The sequence below is a fragment of the Nyctibius grandis genome, chromosome 9, assembly GCF_013368605.1.
Source record: "Nyctibius grandis isolate bNycGra1 chromosome 9, bNycGra1.pri, whole genome shotgun sequence".
In the NCBI taxonomy this organism is placed as follows: domain Eukaryota; kingdom Metazoa; phylum Chordata; class Aves; order Nyctibiiformes; family Nyctibiidae; genus Nyctibius; species Nyctibius grandis.
This window is the reverse complement of record NC_090666.1, coordinates 1526804-1550155: the sequence shown is the minus strand read 5'-3', so window position 1 is coordinate 1550155 and position 23352 is coordinate 1526804. Positions and strand designations below refer to the sequence as shown.

At 37.3% G+C, this 23352-nt stretch overlaps 1 protein-coding gene across 2 annotated transcripts in view; it reads right to left on the bottom strand.

Annotated features, from left to right (window-relative positions):
• The window catches only part of NCKAP1 (NCK associated protein 1), a 60190-nt gene that overhangs the window by 8971 nt on the left and 27867 nt on the right, over positions 1-23352 (bottom strand). For both annotated transcript variants that reach the window (XM_068407497.1, XM_068407498.1), the window contains exons 8-27: positions 22941-22989; positions 22308-22464; positions 21640-21696; positions 20998-21094; positions 20674-20780; positions 19134-19266; positions 17806-17887; positions 17300-17358; positions 16775-16920; positions 16196-16328; positions 14361-14480; positions 13908-14047; positions 12647-12778; positions 9918-10136; positions 9446-9576; positions 8948-9045; positions 4457-4550; positions 3665-3747; positions 3116-3196; positions 324-417 (exon numbers count right to left, since the gene is read on the bottom strand). In XM_068407497.1, coding sequence (XP_068263598.1) covers positions 324-417; positions 3116-3196; positions 3665-3747; positions 4457-4550; positions 8948-9045; positions 9446-9576; positions 9918-10136; positions 12647-12778; positions 13908-14047; positions 14361-14480; positions 16196-16328; positions 16775-16920; positions 17300-17358; positions 17806-17887; positions 19134-19266; positions 20674-20780; positions 20998-21094; positions 21640-21696; positions 22308-22464; positions 22941-22989 — 2212 coding nt within the window. The remainder of the gene's footprint in view (positions 1-323; positions 418-3115; positions 3197-3664; positions 3748-4456; positions 4551-8947; positions 9046-9445; positions 9577-9917; positions 10137-12646; positions 12779-13907; positions 14048-14360; positions 14481-16195; positions 16329-16774; positions 16921-17299; positions 17359-17805; positions 17888-19133; positions 19267-20673; positions 20781-20997; positions 21095-21639; positions 21697-22307; positions 22465-22940; positions 22990-23352) is intronic.

Below are 23352 nucleotides of genomic sequence, written 5' to 3'. Positions count from 1 at the left end.
ACTGATCATGTCCGTAGGTGTTCACAAGAGTCTTATTTTCATTGTCCTTAAAATACAGCAGTTTCCACCATCAGCTATTCAACTTCAACATCTACTCCTTATTTTTTTCTAGCTCAGCAAATTAATTCATATGTAGTTGAAAAGATTCTCAAGCTAACACATCAGTAGGCACAAATAATTCATGTTCTTACGTCATTCATGGAGTTCATCGAAGGAACACAAAGGACCCAAGATATAAAAGTCTCCTCCTAGCACTTTAAACACTTTCATGCCTGGGTGCATTTATTTTTTGCTGCCCTCCTCTTTTAAGTTTAACTTCTTACCTGATTTTTGGGAAGACAGTGCTACGACCAAGGCAGGATCAATCTCACAAGGCAATCCAGCAGCTGACGACAGTTCATATACATTCATTGCCACCTGAGGACCAGAAGATAATGACAAAAAAGACACCACTGAATGCTTTCTGTGTACATATGATGAAGTACAGTTTTGCTGTCACATTTAAAAATTTCCTCTTAGAGTTTGAGGCACTAAGGGATGTCAGAGACTTGGCTAAATCAAGATAAAGAGACTAGATTTTTGTTTGTTTCTAACCCACGTTGAACAGCTGGGTCAGTACTTTGCGTGCTAGATTATAATTTCTTTTTGTCAAGCCAAACAAAGCTTGTATGCTTTTCCACATTACCTCCAAAGCAAACATCGTGACTTCCAATTAGCTGTTTCTACATCTTTCTTCCCTGTTCAAAAGAAACTAACTGATTTTCTCTACCAGATCCAAAGTATCACCTAACATCTGCAAATATAGCATTTTGAGACCAAAGTCAAAAGTCACAATCCAGTGAAATATTAGAGTAAGGCAGAAATCTCACAACATTAAAATCTGATACAGATCCAGTGATTCCAAGTGCCAAGAATTAGTCTCTAAGTAGCCCTAACAATTGGAGGAACTAAGAGCATCTTGAAATGTATTCCGTTTTCCAGCCTGGTAAATTCGGCACCTAGGAAATGACTATGTTATTATGTCCTAAAAGATGCCCAATTGGGCAACTGTCCCAATCCATTGTACAAAGCCTTGTAAAGATGTGTCTGTTGATGTGCCTTCAATTAAGAAAAAGAAAGTCTGCCTTATTGTCCCAAAAGAAGCCTTTGTTGCCTACAATTGCACTGCTGTATGCGACAAGGCCAGGAGAAAGCTCAGACAATAAGCTGCTAATTGTCCACAGGGCTTAATTGTAGCAGGCTCATAGCACAGTTCTGGCCCTTCCAACAAGCTGTTTTCAAGACAAAGAGCTGGCAAAGTTGCGGGGTTGCACATGTCAGAGTTCCCAGTACTCCCAGCAGGCACTACAGACAAGACTCCATAGTTTGGCTCCTTCTCCATGCACAGTCCTCCAACATAATCCAGGCAAGCTATGCACTCTCCAACAAGCCTACATGGCATCACACCACACCACAAGATGTGACATCTATGGTTGGTATCATGTGAGCACCAGCATAGTGGACTGGGCCACAGCACTTAGAATTTATTTCAGACACTTTGAACTAGGAAAAATTACACACAAAATAAGTATATTTAAGAATCACAGCAGAACTACAGCAGACCCAGAGAAGGCAAACAGCCAAACATTATGTGAAGCAGAGGCACCTCGATGGTGCTACATGCATGAGCCAGAGAACAGTCCTCAGCATGGTTTTATTTAGCAGTAGACAGCTTTTTTTTTGCCATCCACTTATTCCAGTGACTGCAAATTACTCCAGTGACTTCCAGAACAGAAGCTGACACAAATGAGTTCAGTGATGTCTTTAGAGATCCACTGAGATGTTTAAAATGATCTGTTATCATCAGCTTAAAAATATCAGTGGTAAAATACTGTCTTCAATGATTATTGTTGCAGCCTTTATCCCACCCTATTTTTTAGCACCCCTTTGATACTAGAGGGTGTTAGATGCCTTCTGAAAAGATCAAGCAAAGTAAGCAGAGAACTTCCCTTCTCATCTCTTCTGCATGCCGATTCCTCAAGTTCAATAATGGAACATGCTTTGGTGATCAATGTTTTTCTCTGTAACTATAGGTGAGAATTTTAGAAAGGCTTTTCTTGAGAAGTGCAAAGGCAACTGGCATCATTTTGATATAATTTTGATCATGAGTCAGTATCCTTGAAGTCAATTCTCCACAGCATTTCCACAGAATTCCTCTATAGTGGTTTGAATTTCAATGTCTTCTGGGACATCAAACATTCATGGCTGGTTTATCAGCATTGCAAGTTTCAAATTGCATGTGATTACTGAACTGTTCATATAATGTACTTTTAAAAAGGAGAAGGATGTTTTTTATTTTGTGAATCTTCACACACAACAGAACTTAAGTTTTCTTCCTCGAGAGTAAATGGCAAAATGTAAACTTCAAGTTCAGGAGTAGCAACATGTTCCAGCCCTCAAAAACCATACTTTGCTCAAGAGCAGATCTCTAGAAATTGTTTCTGTAAAAGTGAATCAAGAGTTGCAAAATGTATATCCCACTACACATTTTCTGCAAAACAAATTGCCACAATACCATTAAGAAGCTTGGGAACCTTCACAGGCTCCAAGGTGCAATAAGAGACTAAAAAACCAGCTAGGCTCCTGCTACTCCTACCGTTCAGAAGCAAGGCACCTTATGTAAGCTGCTAACTTTTTTCCAAGCATTTCAGACAGTGAGTTCACAAGAATTTTCAATTTAAGGTCAAAATCAGACTTGTAGCTCTTACATGCATAGAGCTCCAACCATATACACAGAGTCCTTGAAACATTTAGTTCTATCAGTTACTGTAAAGCAGCTCCGTGTTCTTCCCTTTGTCACTTAGTCATGTTTTAACGTGATAGATTTGGTTCTTAATTCTTTCCATGAAAGCTCTCAAATGTGAGCACAGGCAGACAGAAACTTGTGCTTATCCTATCAGTTGGCTTTTTTTTTTTTCCCAGAACATTAGGAGGCTGCAGATGCACAACTGCTTAGCTCTTTAGAAGAAAAAGGTGTTGTCTCTGGATTTTTCACACTAAGCATCAAAGTCTTGCCTCTTACATACTTTCAGTAAGCTCCAAAACTGACCCCATCACCCTTTGAGCCAAACACTACCTTCATGTCAGTCTCTCTTGGAATGTGATCTTTAAAGTCCTCGATGGAACTTACAAGGAAAGGAATGTGGTAGGATAAGACCTAAGAGACACAAACATGTACAAAATGAGAAAAAATACTTCCTGTGTTAATGGTCAACTAGACACTACCATTATTTTACTGGACTTATTAATTTTTTTAAATGAGTTTTTATTTTATGCATATGAATTTGTTTGTAGATTTAAGACATTAATGTCTAATAAATGCAAAATCAAGCTGTTTGCAAACACATTGAAATGAAAGCTTTTAAAATGTACTAAACACAGAAAACACTGAGAGGCGTGCTCAGACTAAAACCTGGATGCTTCAACATAACATTTCTCTAAACAGTACTCAAAAAGTAGATTCCCCCACCCCCAACTCACAATTCAAAGTTCAGCTACACCTGAGTATTGCCATTTTACCCACATGGCAGTCTTTTAAGAGGTAGCATTCCTAAATAGCGAAGCTTCAAATACCCAATCATTCCATTAAATTAAATACAATGAAAATTATTCAGTTATTTCTTACATCTCTAAGTGCTTCCTGTGCCAATGACCGAAAAGACAAGATAACGCCAATAATCGTCATTCTCTTCAAAACACTGTCAACAGCTGAAAAAAAAATGAGAACAGTGAACAAGAACCTGTTGATGTTTACAAGCTCAATCCTTCGAAAAAGAGAAAGAAAACATTTAACAAAATACTGAAAAAGGCAAGGTATGAAACAGCCAAAACAAACAGTGCTTCAGCAGGTTTTTATAGCTGAGTTGACAATGAGATTTTCAGCAGAAGACTATTCTGTTAACTGCTTCATGGAATGATCCCCGTTACACACAGCTGCCAATACTGGATGCTAACACTAGTTCTGTCTTTTCTTGAGGTCAAAAATGTCTCTTCATAATAAATGTTTTTGCTAAAAATAATTACTAATGTCAATTACATGTAAAAACCCTTCCAAAGAATGCAATAATTTACACTGTGATGGAATAAAATCAGAAACGTGTGTCAAAAAAGCTTGTGTTTCATACTCTACAGCTACAAACACATGCTGTTATAGCTATGTGTTATCATCTCTGAAGAGATGCTCCAAGCTCATCACTACTATAGTGCCCATGCACTAATTAACATGGAAATCTCATTCTGTCTGTACACGAGAAGACTGGAATATTTTTTAAAAGATGCATCAGTTTATACAAGCTCTCATACATTTTACTTCTTCTGTATCTGTAACACAGAGAAATTAATTTTTCTCCTTTTCTTTACAAAGACAAAGATAAAAAAACAATCCTCTGTCTTTAGTAGGACCTCGCTGGTTACCCACATGATAATCTTTTGAAGAGTGCTGCCATCTGGTCTGGCTTGTCAAAGCTGGTCCTCATTTGTGTCAGAACTTCGACGTTCTCCACCACAAGTTTCTAAAAAGAAGCAAGGATTCAGGTCAGCTATAGATTTCAGTATGTTAACAGCATAAATGCGTGGTTTAGGATATTTCAGTCTTGCAGCAAGACAGCTAGACTCATACAATACAGATGGACCCACTGTGTTCTTAACGGGACTACAATATCCGTATCATCGTCAGACACTATTCAACACAAAAGCAAACTCTGAATCAAAAAGCAGAGGATTAGATACCCCTTGGAACTTGATTTTCACATTCGACAACGTGTACAACTTCTTAAAACAAGGGAATGAAACTCAGTAAACCCAGACAATAACTCCTCATGGTATTTAGCTTTTTATAAGAAGTCACATATATCAATAAAAAAGCAGATTCTCAAAGTAATCCATTCTTTTGGGTTGCTCCTTTCACTGGTTATGCTGTAAAGATTAGAAATTTCATGTTGGTAAAATTGAAAGATGTAATGAAGAGTGTAAGGGTCAGATTGTTAAGTCTTGGTGCAGTTTACTGGAAATTTTCTTCAATTATAATATAAAATAAAAACATTCATTCAAGTCCCAACATCTTAGCCTGAAACAGTTAAACTCAAGTGCAATATTTTTCATGTCAGTTTGACCAAAAGAAAAGAAAATGTGTGTCTGTTTCTAATTTGTAACAGCTCTCATACGTGCAACTTCTAGCATTAGGGTAAAGGTAATAACTTCTCTGAAATCATTCTCCAAATATGTATCAGATTTAAATTTAAATTACATAGATTGCATAATCACATCTATAAAATGTCAGATCCAAAAAGGGTTTCTTGCTAGCTGAGGAACTTACGTTGTGCCAAGTAGTATTTTTAAACACTCTTCAAGAAAGAAATAGGTACTTCATCCCCACAAAAGTATTTTTGCAGTTTGGATGCAAAGTACCCTATTTCAGAACTGGAAAATATGATTCTCTCTCTTCAGGCAGAGGATAACCAGCAGCTAAGAAAATTTAGATATCTTGTGTGCTTCTGAACATTAAATGAAGGAACCTACTGCTAAGGATCCGAGAACATTTGACCTTTAATAGTTCTGCTAACCGCTTCAATAGTTTTATTTTACTTTGCTTCAACCCACACTGAAAACAGGGCAAAACATAGCAACTGGCAAGCATGAAAATTAAATTTCAGAGTAAATATTCCTGTGACTGACCACAGGAGGAGAAAAAAACAACAAAACTTAAACTATAATACTGCTATGAAATAAATGGCGGCCGGTCACTAGCGGTGTTCCCCAGGGCTCAGTTCTGGGGCCGGTGCTGTTCAATATCTTTAGAGATGATCTAGATGTAGGGATTGAGTGCACCCTCAGTGAATTTGCAGATGACACCAAGCTGGGTGGGAGTGTCGATCTGCTGGAGGGTAGGAAGGCCCTACAGAGGGGTCTGGACAGGTTGGATAGATGGGCCGAGACCAACGGCATGAGGTTCAACAAGAACAAGTGCCGGGTCTTACACTTGGGCCACAACAACCCCCTGCAGCGCTACAGGCTGGGGGAAGAGTGGTTAGAAAGCGGCCCGGTGGAAAGAGACCTGGGGGTGCTGATCGACAGCCAGCTAAACATGAGCCAGCAGTGTGCCCAGGTGGCCAAGAAGGCCAATGGCATCCTGGCCTCTATTAGGAATAGTGTAGCCAGCCGGTCTGGGGAAGTGATCGTCCCTCTGTACTGGGCACTGGTGAGGCCGCACCTTGAATCCTGTGTCCAGTTCTGGGCCCCGCACTTCAAGAAAGATGTTGAGGTGTTGGAGCAAGTCCAGAGGAGGGCGACCAAGCTGGTGAAGGGTCTGGAGGGTCTGACCTACGAGGAACGGCTGAGGGAGCTGGGGGTGTTTAGCCTGGAGAAGAGAAGGCTCAGAGGTGACCTTATTGCAGTCTACAACTACCTGAAGGGAGGTTGTAGTGAAGTGGGAGTTGGCCTCTTCTCCCGGGCAACTAGCGATAGGACAAGAGGACACAGCCTCAAGCTTTGCCAGGGGAGGGTCAGGTTGGACATTAGGAAGAATTTCTTTTCAGAAGGTGTTATTAGCCATTGGAAGGGGCTGCCCGGGGAGGTGGTGGAGTCACCATCTCTGGAGGTGTTTAAGAAAAGACTGGACATGGCCCTTAGTGCCATGGTCTAGTTGACAGGGTGGTGTCAGGGCAACGGTTGGACTCGATGATCCCTGAGGTCTCTTCCAACCTGGTTGATTCTGTGATTCTGTGAAATGGTGGTCTGTGTTTCTCCCACCTCCTAGTCAGCTAGCCTGTGCAAAGCAGACCTGTCCAACAGCTTAGACCTCTCAGATTCAATTGCACTGTGTCATGGTCGTGCTATTCCCATAAACTCAAGTCTATCCATAATCCACCCAGTCTTCCCACTTTCATTCTTCTTATCTCCAGTGAGAAGCAAGGAAGGAAATAAGCTATACAAGACGTAGCAAACTCACCACCTCCAAGAACGAGTGCACGTGTGCGTGCACATAGACACACAAGATACACTTCTATGCTGAAAGCCAAAGCAAGACTGGTTTGCACTGAAATCAAGATGGGCAATTTTAAACCAACCGATGTATCAGAACTTGGCAGATATGTGGCATTTTAATTTTAATCCCTCAACACTCTCCAGAATGCAAGATTGAAGGCAATAGCCCACGCACATTGTTACTGAGTCAAGCTTTCAGCTTTACAAAAAATAACCTGCGTATTAGTTTAAGGTTTAAAAGGAACAGGCTGGACTACAGTTCAAATAGTTACTTAAATGAGGCAAACTTCCCCTCCTTGCCCCAGTCTTAAACTTGATAGATATAAACCCAACACCTGGTCCCACTGCGGGAAGCAAAGCAAGCGTGTTGAACCCTACTCTTAATAAATTCCCCATTCTATCCTCTTGTTGCTTCCTTCCCCCAAACACAGATGTTTCTCAGTGCTCTCTCGCTAAGCCAACTGCATCTCAGCCAAAGAGATGAACATTTTATTACTTTATTTTTTTCCTCCAAATATGTGGTCACGTGCACGTGGATCTACATTATGTTCTGCTTATCCTTAGCAGTATCAGAAAACAACAAATCTCAGTGACAATTTTAGAGTTGCTTTTTAAAAAAAAATACACAGAGCTACAATATCAGACATGCTGGTTTTGAGGAAGTGTGACAACTCTACATTAAGTGGACAAATACAGCAGCAACCAAACACCTGCCCAATGGCTTTGTGTTTTACTTGAAACGTGACGGATGTCACTTGGTGCATAGCCAGGAGTTACAGAATTTAACCTTCAAATCCTGGTTTTCTCACCTGGGAAGTCTCATCCTAAAACTCAAGAATTGGAATGAGCATAATGAATAAGATCCTTGAAACTGTAACATGGGATATATTAAAAACATACACTTTTAAAGGCCTGGTATGCTAATAATAATAAATTGTTGTTGAAGAAAAAAAAAAAGGAAGTTCCTTAGATCTCAAGTATTCATGTGCATGTTAAAAAACAGCACGCACGAATAGTTACAGAAAAACTCCTCATTGTAATTAGTGGTTAAATAAATTTAAGATGAGATGTAATAACAACTTGGAATTCAATTTGGAAATGACACTAAAAGAGTAAGTCATATGAAAAGCAAATATATGCCAGTTAGTGTCATTTTAACAGTATGACTATTCTGGGAAAGTAGTACATGTTATTAAATGTATTAAATCCTCTTTCCAGAAAGAGTTAATTACATAGGCACCAAGTGCTTCCCCTGTCATTGTTCATTATTTTGAATATACACGTAACTAGCTCCCTTGACATGCCCGTATTTCCAATGTTTTTTCATGGCACCAACTCTATGATTTGTTTGTGTTGCTGCAGGTATCAGGTTTATTTATGAGAATACAGACATTTATAATACATGGATACTGTTCAGCCAGAGGGAAAGATATGTCTAAAACGGAGGAAAACTAACCAAGAAAAAAGACTTGAAGTCTCCCATCCGTGTAGACTGAACAACAGATGCTAACACACATGGTAAAGAAAGTAAGTCCTTGTAGATGACTAAGATACATTTGAGCTTTTCAAGTTTTGAGAGTCAACAGAGTTGGGTGAGCGCTTTGCAAGCACCTAGAGATCTTGAAAAAGATTTCTCCTCCCATTGATGATAAATAGAGACTTGACTCCTAACTGAGGGTATCTAACATGGAAATCAGAGCCTGCATAAAGTCCTGCCCATTCAGCTGTTGAAGAATGTGGGATACACACGTACTACGTGTGCAAATGTACTACAAAGTAAGAGCAGAATTCACAGCTTTATCGGTTTGTTTGATGCAGTTGTGTCAAAAAGATGGCATGCATATTAGGAGCATAGCTATTAAATATCTGAAAGGAAGCTTAAGCAGAAAACTACACACCTTCCCACCCACCAGTTTCCCAAGGTTACCTTAAGCTCAGCAACCTGTGAAGAAATGTGCCACATCAGACTTTCACTTAGGAACTTCATGCCATATGGTCCCAGAAGTTCAGAAAGGGCTCTCATTTCTGAGAAATAAAACAAACTGTTGTACTTCAAACATTCCTTCTCAGTTATTGCATGCCCATCATGGATCTAGCAATGATGCTTTAAGTGCTAAAATATTTTACCATCAAGCAGAATTTTCGATACGAGAACTTGTTCCATAATGGAACTGAAGCAGCAGTCACCAACACATCATACGCCTATCTCTGCAGCTTAAAAGCAACAACTCCACTTTGACCAAAAATAGGAAAAGCGAGCTCTCTCAAGACATAAAAGTAGCACAAATAAAAAGTACTTAAAATACTCCTGAAGGTTGACAAATGCTGTCTATAACAGAACGCTCTAAGAGTTGCTGTTGTTCCAATTACTCAAGCATACACTAACTATCCCTCACAAACATTCAGTAGAAACATCAAAGTTTACCTGATATGTCAGAGTATTCCTCAGCATTAAATGTCAACTCGTTTTCTGTAGGCAAATTCACAAATGCCTTCATGGCTGGAAAATAGGCTATGTGACCGTTGCTAACTTGCCGTAGCAAAGTTTCCAAATACCTTATCAGAAAGGGAAAGGGTTTTAGATGAAAAGAGACATGCCCATAGATACCCTGTACAGATGAAGCAGGCTTGTGTGACAAGGGACAGCAAAGCCTATAGACTAAAGTTTTACTTTCATAGTTCAGCTGATATCTGTGTCTTACTCTACACCTCCTCACTACTGAAAGTGAATTTCACAATAGGCAAACCTTACAGTGCTCTTAGCAGGTACTGGGAGAAGTTTGTGAAATCAGAAACTTAAGGAAATTTCAAACAACTCTACTTTCTCCAATTCCAGATATTTAATGAAATAAAAATAATATAAAAAGCTTGCAACAAGTGTTCATATGATTACTTACCAATTTGTGTACAGGCTGGTAATGGTTGGCTCACCATGACTGTCTAAATGCTGGGTTTGCTGCAGCAGGACATTGTTAAATACTCGTGTAATGTCGATCTGTACATAATTTTCAATTGACTGGAGGACTGTCATATAGGCTCTTACACTGGTTAACAGCTCTGAAGGCTTGGCAATCTCTTGTGTTGCTTGATTATACATAGTCATTCCAACAATTGACCTTTTAGAGACAAAAAAATTGGAAACAAATACATTGCATTTATTAATAACATTAAACAAAGATACAGATATAAAATGATTTTATACTCACAAGTTTTTATCTGAATATTTCTCCAGTCTGCAAGTATAAAACTCTAATCAATGAATATACTGTATCAGCCCTTTTAAAAATGGTTCTAGATGCCAAAGTCAACTGTATTCATGGTTCCAGCAAAAATTTTCATGAGACTGTAAGAATAATCACTGAGTATTTTTAAAATAAAGCTTCCCCCCGCCTCACATATAAGGGCAATCCACAATGTGGAAGACTTATATTACAACTACTTTGGTAAATAAATTAAAGTCTTTTAAAATGCAAAACTTCTTGGAAATGGAAAAGCAATGATGTATTAAAATGTTCAAAGCATACTAAGGCGAAAATTCTGTGACCAAAGTTGCTGTCATAGTTTTAGTTTGAAGTATATGTAAAAAAAATCATATAGCTATAATTAAGTATGAATTGAAAATATTCAAACTTCTATCTTGTGTTGCTTTGCATATTTTAAGGCGTGTCTCAATATCTTGTGATATTAACTACACCCACTGTATTTGAGTGCCCACATTTGGCAAGACACAGACCACACCATTTAGTCTCTCTTCTTTCTGCCTCAGCTCATCACGCAGTATTAAAAAAAAAAATCTCAGTTATCTTGTAAGATCTCATCTCTTTTGCAACACAGCTTTCTTAGAGCATACTTTTTTAAAAAATTACACTTTAACTGTTTTAAATAATTTCTCAAGAAAGTTATCAGAAGCTCTGCTTTCAACAGCTAATGCCTCTCAGCAATTATCTCGTTAGGAGATAAAAGGAAATATTTTTATATCATTTGGTAGGTAAGCTTCAGTTATATTTGTATACACAATTTTAAAAATTCGGGTATACGTCAGGTAAATAAATAGGAATCTTATTAATGAAAACCAACCCTTTAGCTGGCACAGTTATTCCTATCTTTAATCACAAAGTCAAGAAATTGCAGGACATACTTTGATTTGTTCAAATTCTCATTATAAATAAAACCAGGCTTTTAATAATAGATGTCCTATCCATCAGGCTAGCTTTCAGGCTGCTGCACAAAGGGCTGTATATTCCCTTTTAACATAAATGGACGTGGACTTGACTCAGCAGCTCACTGAAACCAGGCCCTCAAGCAAACCGTACCAGGGGGTCCCTAAAGCAAAGTCTTCTTAGTGAGCAAGTACTTGTATTCCTTTTAGGCTGGTATGGTCTCAGACTTTCAGAGCAAAGCTTAAGTTATTCTGGAGGAGAACATCAGCTTATTTAAGTAACATTTTCGTTGTTGCTTGGAAATGTGTAACGAAGTCAATTTTCACAGTTTACTTCTGAGGTAGTCCCTCTTTTTTTTAAATCAATTCAAAATTGGTATTATTACAAGATTAAGGGGCATAATAATAAGCTCTAGTCCATGAAATAGAGCAGGTTAGAACAGTAAACAAAAAACCTCCTAACATTGAAACACTTAACACTTTATTTAAAGGTAAATTACAAGCCTCTGGAAGAAATCCCACTTAATTATCTGAAAAATAATTAGAAATTGAACATTTATTCTTTGGCTAACAAGTCTCATTACTTTCGTTAGGCAAGAAAAAGGAAAGCAGCCTCTGAAAATCATCTGCCTGTGGCTTCAGCCCCAATCCACAAGCCAAACCCCTCCAAAATTAAAAAAAATAAGCACAAATGACCAACACTGGTCTAAGTTCATAAACCTGAAGATCACAGCTGACTTCTTACAAAGTCATGAAGTTACCTTCGCTTTTATGCCACCTTGTCTTACTTGAAAGATGGAGTGTTCTAGTGACCTAATATTATGTCTTCGTGATTAAAACTTACTAAGTCTTTACACCCTGCTTGCAATACGTAACTAGTAATCCTAGGCATAAAATACAACTAGGATATGGCTGTTTTCATATCAAGTCCTTTCCAGAAGTTGCCATTTGCCTACTTCTGTAAGTAACAACGGGAAGATCAAAGTAAGGAGAGGAACATCAAGTGGCAACACTTTTTATTTTAAGAAAAAAAGAGCTAATTAAAATATCTTCTCAGTTGGCTTTGTCAGGTCTTGAGTTCTGATTTTTAGATTTCCTTTCAGCAAGCCAGTAAACTCAAACACTTGAAACAATCCAGCACTGTGCAAAAGAACGGTGGGAAGACAATCTTTACAACTGCCTAAAAATAAGCATCACCAACTCCTCCAAAATACACAGGACTAGGAACGCAGGATCAGGCTGTTAAATAGATAACATGCATTTCAATATAGTTTGCTTTAAAATAGGAACTAACAATTGTATAAGGCTGCACATATAACCCAATTGTAATTTTAGTTGGAATTTGACTTTCGAGTTTCGTAATCCACTTTTAAAAAACTAGTTTTATGTAGTAAGTACACAATACTTCCAACATCAAATCAACAAAGACTTATCTTGTAGGTGAATATTTCTAACTTCGTTTCTTACTTGGTAAAGCGGATTTCCAGGTGAGACGTTAAATATTCTCTTGGGGTAAACGTGTGTTCCCAAACCACCATGTTCGGTACGTAATTGATTGAGAAGCAGAGCTCAGAAAGTGCGGTGTGCAGTTTGTCCAGGCTTTAAGAACAGGCAACAAGAAATTAAGAAAAATATTTTATGTAACATTAAGTACATATTATCATGGAAAGCACACACTGGATGGAAGATGCCTCAAGAGCAGGTACAGCTCTAACTCTTCCTTTCGTTATCTTTTTCTGTTTTGAGACACTTTTCTAGCTTATTTAAAAAACTATTTAGGGTAAGAACACATCCTACAACTGCATACTGATCTGCAGCACACACAGTGATGCGAGAGAGATACATACATTTTATATATATATATATATATATATATATATATATATATATAAAAAAATATGTATATTTTTGTCGAAAAGAACAGTCTGTTCAGGTGTTTTTTTTTCCTAACTGAACTAAACAATACAAGTAATGCTTGCTACTAGCCAGTACTAAAAACCTAAAAATATTGGCGGAAGAAATCTAAACCCACAAGTAAGTTCTTTTCCCTCAGCTTCTCTAAGCTTTACAGTTCTCTGATGTCTGGTTGTTGCTACTGTAGCAAAACCACTTCCCTTTCAGCAGTGACTGTGTTTAGGCACCCCCAGCTGCAACACTAAACATTTATTGTTTCCTTTTCTTAGTTTCCTTCCTCTTCATACTTTTTACCATCTTTTCCTCTGATCTCTCCTAACAATTATCTTCTGCCTTTTCCTGCCCTGTCATCTCTTACACCCCAAACTGTATTTATTAATCTATCCCCTTCTCTCTTTCAGGTGGGTTTTTTGGTTTTGTTATTGATTTGCTGGTGTTTTCCATTTTTCTATAGCCACTAACAAGGAAACCTTCCTGTTAAAACAAGGCAGGATTGAAGATGCCATCCACTCCTTGGACTCCCACTTCCACAACCATTAATAGGACTATATCTAGCTGCAGCATGGGGATCCTTTCTGCTCAGCAAAGGAAACAGCCAAGGGGATAAATTCAAGAGACACACATTCCTGTTGCTCTATTTAACAGAATTCAGTCTCTATACAAGCCACAGAAGCATCATTTGCTCACTAACTACAAAGCTGTCGTATTTACAGTCAATTAAACTAACTCAAATTAAGCAAGAAGCATTCAATATGTAAACCACACATGTTTTGACGTGAGATTCAAGGTGAAAGGAACAGAAGAGGTGGCTTACTTTGTCACAACCAATCTGTTTTTCCTCATGCTTTCTACTCCTGGTTTCTCCCTTTCAGGTTCTCCTTTCTTTCCAGTCTGTTTTTTTGACTTTTTGTTCACTGCTTGACTGATGGTTTTGGCACAATGCTTTGGCAGCAACTAGTAAATGAAAAAAAAAAAAATATCCCCTCCAAATTAAAATCCAACTTTTTAGCAGCCACAAGATACAAAATAAGTTTATGGTCCAGGTGGAGACTTCATCACACAAGTAATACATTCTTCCTTTGACTACTGTAAACTACACAATTCTATTACTAAAAAATCTTCCTCAAATCACCTTCCATTTTATAAACAGAAAACTTCCCCAAAACAGAGGAAAAAAAAAAGTGAACAGGAAATAGAACCATGAAAATTCAGAAAGTCAAACTGAGAAATCTCAAAGGAGAATTAAAATAGACACGCCTACACTCACCTGATCACTCAGTGTACATTGTTCTGTGCAAATGTCTGTGATAAGATTTCGAGCTTGCTTAGCCATTTCATCCAAGAACATGTTACACAAGGAAAGACTACGATCTCCAATATGATGTCGCTGTTAAAGAAGAAAAAAAAGGAAGTTTGATTTTCAGTTTCCTATTACTCCTACTATATTCACACAGGACACACTGAACTGCAGATAACAGTTCACTAAATTGTATAACTAGGGTATGAGAAATAATAAATTAATTAGTCCTCAGTCTCAGCTCTAGGATTTTTTTTTTTTTTTTGGAAGCAACTTGAAATATGAAATTTTCAAAGTCACTGATATGGCATATTATAATTACAAATATTTTGCTTACTATATTTCATAAAACATTTTCTTTAAAAGGAGGCAAAATAGATTTTAAAAACTAGGTTTTCGTGTTTAATTTTGGACCGAATCCACTTTAACATGTCCAATACTCAGGGTTTCTGTGAATCTCTTCTTCATTAATTTGTACCAGTACTAAATCCAGGAGAAAAGGAGCATGCAACTCAGGCTATAGAGAAAGCACTGTCCTTCATACCACTGAACAAGTCAATAACGAAGCCCTGCTGCACTAATTTCTGGATTCAGTTCCTTTGTCACTGGATCTGCACAAGTAGAGCCTCTGTCTCGCTGAAATCCTTCTCTCACAACTAATGTTTACTCTCTAACAGCCACACTACCACATTGTACGCAGTACAGCGAAGATATTTTTCCAAAATGATAACAGTTACCAAGTCATACAATTCAGATATTGAATTCAAAGTTCTGCTGGCTGTGGCAAAACAGTTGAATTCACAGTAAGTAGCGTACAGTGAGCTTTGGCTACTGATTCTTTACTGTTACTGTAATTGTTCTGAAAGACAACTCTTGTCCTGAAGGGAAGCTCTCCTGGAAACTCTTAGTGGTTGTCTAGTATAAATGGAGTTTGCAGCTGTTTAAAGCAAAGTATGCAGAGAAAATAATGATATATACATATATTGAGATGAAGTTTAGCAGAAGAGGATTTAATGTTTAAGTAAGAAAAACCCACATCATGCATATTACAATAGGTCTTAGTCATCTAATTGTTTCAGATAAGCACTGTTAAGAATGAAAACACACTTTCATGAGCACTACATGAAACTGGCCAAGTTAAGCCTCAGAGTAATTGCAAAGTCAATGGACATACAGGAAATGTACTAAAGGATCTATTTCATTGCAACAAAAATAGAAGGAATTTCCTCAGAATCAAACTACTTCCCTTAACAAAGGGTCCATTACTTTAAGCAACATTGTTTCATTTCTAATTCTAAGCAAAGAGGGCTTGCATTACCCAGTTCTGACCAAAATGAATGCTTGCATTATACTATAAATCACTTGGGATTTTTTTTTTTTAAATCTTACAAAAGAAACACTATTCATGCCAAGACTTACAGAACTCCCAACTTCCTATTTGCTTTTTCTAACTATACGTTTATGAACCATTCGAAAGAAAAACCTGTTGCTTCTAAATTTTAATAGGCATATGGGATTTATTAGCATCTAAGCCTGAATGACCCCAGAAAAGTCACCTAACCTTTGTACCTCAGTTTAATCTCTCTCTAAAGCAAAGATAATACTTACTCATGTCAGAAAAGGATTTTGAGATCTATGGGTGAAGAATCACATAAGGTACGTACGTGTTTTACTTCTCTTTTTACAACTCTCCTCCCTTGAACCTTATATTGCTGTAGCAAACACCCGCTTGCAGTGTTCAGCTCTAGTGCTCTCTACTTTAAACAGGAGATGAAAATAACTAAGACAATATATTTAAAAATTACCTCTTCTGGGCATAGTTCATGGGTGCAGCTCATAAAATGAGTACAAAGCAGTGGGAATGCAATTGAGTATCTTGACTGAGAGGGAAGCTCCAAACACTGCTGAAACATCTTCTCAAAAGCACGACTATAAAAACTGATCAGAAAGAGACATTTAAATGGAATACGTACATATTTTTGCTGCAAATAAAGTCTACTTCACACAAATCAAATATGCTGTGTCAGATTTGTAGTTATGCATTTTATTAGCATCTCTCTATTATTATTATTATTATTATTACTACCGTATTTTATTCTGATCTTTGCCACATAGGCACTGCAAAAACTTGTACCTTTTCCAAAAAATGTATTAAGGAAGAATCTGCAAATGACCCCAGATCAATTACGTGACTGCTTGAAGAATCTCTCTGACAGATCTTCAGAAATACCTTTATCAAATTAATTCAGATGGAAACTAGACATTCTAATTGATTCTCCCACTGGCCTCTCTTCCTACAAAGTTTGCTATTTAAAAATTACACTTGCAAGGACAAATTAAGCAGTAAGTAATAAAAAGCTTCTATAGTCAGGTTAGTAACATACCAAAATATAGAAAGGTCCGAGGTTTCAACCAACATCTCCACCAAAGAATCTACCATTTTTGTGTGGAAAATGATTGTGTTCATCATTTTTCCTAGTTCTTTATGGTCTGCAAGACTAAGCGAAGCTTTAGAAACACTGGTGTAGGCCTGGAAAGACACAGAAAAAGATTTATGCTGCATCTACAGCTGCTTTTTTTGCAAATTCCATTGCTATTGCCCAATATAAAGGTTAAATACTGATTACAGTATGTGTAGGACACCCGTGGATAGACTCAACACGTTCTATTTCGGAACTGTTACAAACACCCCAAAGAGCAATTTGAAAAAAAAGTATGCAATGCAGACAGAGTTACATCAAAATGCAGCAAGTTATCTGCTTACGTATTTCTTTGATTTTAAAGGAGGAGGTTATCCTTTGATAGCCTGTCATCCACTTAGAGTGTGAGAATAATCTAGAAGAGCAGTGATCTATTAAACGTTTTGGGTTTAAGCTAGTAAAGTGTCATACATATTTACAAATTCTTACCTGTAATCTAAACCAATCTAATCTCATTCCTCTGAAGTCAAATACCTCGCCATCTTCAACTGCATCAGGGAAAAATACAGAACGTAAAACCTTTAGGAAAACAACTACAAATTCATATATAACTCATCAGACCTTCTAAACAACCCCAAAGTACTCAAGAGTTACTTGGGTACTGAACCTCATGCTTTTACCTAAGAATTTCAATCCAGCACAGCCACGCTAATAGGGATTAAAAAACCTAGATCAAACCACTTGTAATATGCTTTTTAAATTAAAAGGTAGGATTACTTCCCAACAGCATTCTTCAAAAGCTCTATCTGCATAGAGCTGCCCTGGAAAAGGGACACACAACAAGAAGCAGATACTGTAATGAAAGAGAAACGAGGGAACAAGTTCAATTTATGCAAGTGATCTGCTGCTACTGATTGCACGAAACAAAAAACGATGAAGCTTTCCAGAGGAATCCGCCCTTCTGTTACCATTTCCCCAAGTTCATTTCAACTTACCTTGTTTCACGCTTAGTGAAGTCATTGTGTTCACAAAAGATGACATGATGATTGATTCATCCTCTGGGCACACTGAAAGGTTCTAAAATAAATGTTGTTGTTGTTATTATTTCAAAAGTCATTTACAATACGGACACCAAACATTTTCCTGTTATCCATCAGACAACAAACATTTTTCTAACCTCTACAGGCACCTGATCTGTCTGCAAAGAAAATTTGGCCATGGCAGGATATAACGGAGCCCAAGTCAGCATCACTTTGCTTCCCACAAAACAGTTTCTTACTAACGTTGACTTCAATGACTGAAAGATGGGCTATCAAGTTTTCAAATCTCACAAAATGCAACAGTTGATGAAAAAGCAGTTTCAGCAACTGATAACATCAAATCTCTAATAAATAATGCAATACAGGAGTTTCTCAAAATTCCAGCTATGGCTGACATTTTAACCTAAAGGCTGAAAAAATCCAAGTTATCACTCAATCACTTGTCTACTCTTGTGCTTGATACCTGTTATGAATTAACTACAACTAAAATTCAAGCCATTTTTTTTTTTCCTCATTTCAGTTTGATCCTAAGGATTATTCTATCCAAACACAGAACACTTGTGCCACTTCTACAACACTTAGAAGTCATTTACTAAATCTAGAAAATAATTTCTCGGGAATCGATGACAAATGTCAAAAATATTTAATTCTGTCACTCTAAAAAAAAAATCTGTTAACATGTAAGTATATAGAATTATAAGCAAAAAAGCCCCAAATAGAGTTATTTGTGTACTGAAAGTAAACCCAAGGATTCAGTTACACTTAATAATTTAAACAAACTGGTATTTAAACTGTTTAAATAGTTCGTTTAAATAAACGGTTGAGTATGTAAGTTCTGGTAATTGATGTAATGCTTGAAGAGTGAAATTATTTTTTGAACACAACAAAAAAGCTTCCAGTCCAAACTTGGCAAGTTTGAGTAGCTGAACTAGCCACAAAATTTGGGCTCCATCTCGTGGTCACTGGGCAATAAAACCAGAGCAGATCTGAAAGCCTACCATTTCTTTGTAAGGCTAAGGAAGAAAGTTTCTACAAGGTTCCTTCCGTGGCAGTACTCGTTTCGTTGCCTCTAAACATAACATTGCTTAATAAAATTTAAGTATTCATATAACAGCCAAAAGTACAACTCTAAATCCCAGAATTAAACAGCAAATTGAGTTATTATGTGCCTTATTCCGTAACATTCATCCAAATCACAAACCAGGATGCATTTCATAAAGACATTTTGGACAAAAAGCCCTTTTTAAAGATTTGAGAACCCAAAAATCAAAGTCCTGACATACCTGAACAAGCTCATTTAACACCACTGCATCAAAGCCAGAGAGATACTGTACATAGTATCTCTGCATCACGGGTCCGTATTTTCGCACGTGTGCTCTGAGCTCCTCCATGTAGAATATTAGCTCGGCTATGTGTCTAGGCAAGACGACAAGGAAAGGCTTACAAAGAGGAAAACATCCCAAAATATTAAAAACAATTTCTACCAGTGGAATGCTTCTCGAGGGGATTTCCATATCTTGCTTTTAAAACTATTATTAATAGGCAATTTCATAGAATCATAGAATAGTTTGGGTTGGAAGGGACCTTGAAAGGTCATCCAGTCCAACCCCCTGCAAGGAGCAGGGACATCTTCAACTCGATCAGGTTGCCCAGAGCCCCGTCCAACCTGACCTTGAATGTTTCCAGGGATGGGGAACCTACCGCCTCCCTGGGCAACCTGTGCCAGTGTTCCACCACCCTCATGGTAAAAAATTTCTTCCTTATATCTAGCCTAAATCTACGCTCTTTTAGTTTAAAACCATTACCCCAGTCCTATCGCAACAGGCCCCGCTAAAATTTCTGTATGAAAATACTTTTTCACATTGTAAAGTGAGTTTACAAAGGTGATTTTCTCTACAAGGTAAAATCCACTCAACAGGAGATAAAGTAGCAGGATGCCCTCACAGTAATCCTCAAAGGTTTGTATAACTTTCCACTTATTTTTTGAAGAAGCCCTTCTATAATGCTCAATTTGAAAAAAAAAAAAATTCTCAAAAAGTGGTTAAATCTGAAAAATACGACTGTAATAACTGCTTTTCTGTTGGGTTGGTTTTGGTTTGTTTGCTTTTTAAAACCAGGAGGATGGTTAAATACTTGCACAGGTTGTTTCAGAGAGGCTGTGGGACCTCCATCCCTAGCACCTAGTCCAGTGAAGAAAACCCAAGGTTCTCCTCCTCCAGCTTTAGAAATAACCTTGTGATTGTCACTTGTTGTTTAAACACCTGCGGTCAATACACAGACTTTCAGTTCAATCTTGTGTTCAACAATCTTGAAAAGACCTCACAGAAAACTAGTGCCCTTCTGCCTATCCTCATAAATCTCTTAAACCCGTTTCTCATTTTTACCTTCTGTTTATGACGACACTAATGCCGTATTATATAAATAAATCTTATTTAAAACACAGTATTGCTACAATGCAGGGGACCTTCTACAAATCAACGCATCAAGCTCTTAGTTTCCTTCCCGCCACCACTAATTTGTTCAATGCAAATCAGTAACAATGAAGACACATGAGAAAGCTTTTTTTTTTTGTTTTGCTTTCTCACAGGAGAAAAATGCATCAAACTTTTATAAAATATTTTTATTTTATAAATACATGTTCTAGAGAAAACAAACTTTCACTGATGTGCTTCCGTTTCTGGTATTCCCATGTAAAGATTTTCTGAACAGTCCCAACTCCTCCATAGAGCCATCCTTTCCCCAGATTCCCTTTCCTTCAAATGCGTTTCATCTGTGAAATTTTCATAAATACTTAAGGTATCACACTAAAAATTGTTAACATACTTATCTATGAAATCATCTGCGCTCTTCTTTGGCATATTATCTGCATGACGAAGCAGCCAAATAATTTCATCACGGGCAAAGGATAATGCCATAAATACAAAAAGTGCCTGAAAAAGAAAAGTTGTTCACAAGCTTATGGATATATACAACAGCTGGACACCTTGTGTACACTAAGAGGCAACTAGTGTCTAAACCAAAGACTCTTAAAACCACAGTAGGTTTTAAATGTCATATTATCACTGAGATACCAAACTAAATGTCATATTATCACTGAGAAACACACTGTAAGACTGCATAAATGCAAAACATGAGAACTATAATTACCTTGGGACCCAAGAGGCCTGGCTGATCAGACAGGACAGTAGCCAGTTCTTTGAGTGCAGAACGTAAAAACTTGCGTCTCTCTCTATGCATTGAACCGCTGCATCAAAAGAACAAACCGAAACATCATCCACAGATGATGATTCCACAGAATAACCACAGAACACTTGATTTTTCCAAACATTTTATCCCAAGCACAGGCAGCTCATATCATACCAACTTCAAAAGCTCAGTATTTCAAAGGATGTGGTTCAATGAAAATGGGCATCCCCACCACCAATGCTGTATGTTCCTGAAGTACGAGTAAATTTAAAACCTAAGTCGTCTGCCTCGGTGTGTGATTTGCATTTGACTCCGCTAAAACATTTCTATTTAGTTTGCACGCACATAAAGTAATTAGACAAGAACTGGAGAATATATAAACTAAATGCTTCTGTCTTGAAAATTTGAAAAACAATCTAAAACTTGGGATGTTGAATCGATAGCATTAAGCAAACCCAGATTTAAAAGGACAATCAGTACACGATCTCATTTGAAAATGCACAATTCATTCAGCATTCAACAAATCCTGTTTATACATTCTTTGTAACCTCACTAAGAAAAACAACACTAAAATCTGTCAGGAAAACTTTGTAGGACACTTACGCATGTGAAACAGCGGCTTCTTTGCACTCTCTGATGTCATTAATACGCTTGTTGTAGCTGCAAGTAAAAAACAATCCAATATGGTAATAAGTATCAGTAGCACAATTTAGAAAGAGCTGCAAGCTGTGAGAAGCTTCCACGCCATAGTAAGCAGGATACAGCGAAAAGCTCACACAAGACTTATTTCCCTACTCAGAGCTAAACGTTAAAACTGGATATCCAAACCAAAAATACTCTCCACCAAAGTGGTCCCTGGTATTAGCTGGTAGAGACCTCAACTTTGTCACTGCCTGAGTTCTCGTATGATATATTGCAGTGGGAGACAGTTGCAACTTCTCAAGACGACTCTGCATTCACGACATCATTTCTCTTCCCTAGATTAAGATTTGTGGGCGAGATCATTAATTTTAACTTTTGCCATTTCAGAGAGTGATTCACCAGACTTTTTCAGAACTGAGATTAAAAAAAGGCATGATGGTTATGAAATCAGGCTCCTGGAAGTTATGCATTAAAGAAACAGTCGAGATACTAAGCAAAAATGTTTGTGTACTGACTATCCTCAAGCAGAATTTATATGAAGTAGAAGTACCATTTTCAAAACAGTTCTTCAAGAAATGATACTTTTTTAACAGAGGTTCTGAAAGGAGAAAGAGAGAATGTAAACTCACCCTCGTATGTTTACAAACAAGTCTTCTGCAGCTTTGTGAATATGGAATACTTCATCTCGGAACAGAGCCAAGCAAGAGCTGCTTTGAAGTGCAAGTTTCCAAAGGTTCAAAGCTGTAGCATCACTATTTAGGATTCCATGGCACAAAATAAATCCGACTTCAAAAGTTCACATTGATGTGTGTCACAAACCAGATGCACAAAGACAGTAAGAGAACAGTGAGATTATTACACATTTTCTCTTAAATAGTTAAGATAGTTCATTGATAAACTGTTTAATGGATAACATCATTTTATATATTAAAAAAATACCCCACACTGTTCTAGTGGAAATATTTTTGTAACATGAATCACTTAATGCTGATACTACTCAGCTATTTTCATCAGAATTACTAAAACCCTCACTTTCAGTCAAAGTCTGGAATAAATTGATGACAAACCTCATTCCATCATATGCTGAAGTCTAACTTCACTGCATGTAGAAGTATTATACATGCAAATGAGATTTAATCGAGTTATCTAGAATCTAATTTGAATACAACAGCTTTTGTACAGTACAGAAAAACAAGTGGTCTTTTAAATGTTAACTATTTTTTTTAATACAACCACAAGCTGTTTTAGAATATTTTACTCACAAATGATCCATTTTTCCATTGCATCCAGAGAGAGGTATTCACATGGCATCTGTTGAAAAAAAGAGAGTAATTTGTAGCAAATTAATTATATAAAAGACAATACGTTTCCTAAGCAATACTTTTTAGAAAAAGGGACAAATAAAGCCTTAAACACTGATGAACCATGGAGGACTGCTGCTGATTACTAACAGGGCATTCTTTCATCCCTCTAGAAACTGAGGGCTTGAACATTGCATGAGCTTCCACACCCTCCAATACCTTGAACAAAACAGTGAACACATTTTGACAAACGTTTAGCTTCAACAAACACTGTATTTAAGAATATCAGAGAGCTAAAGGCTTTTGATGTTTACTAATCACCACCCGACAGCTGTTAACGCTTGAATTGGTTCAGAAATATGACCATTCATAT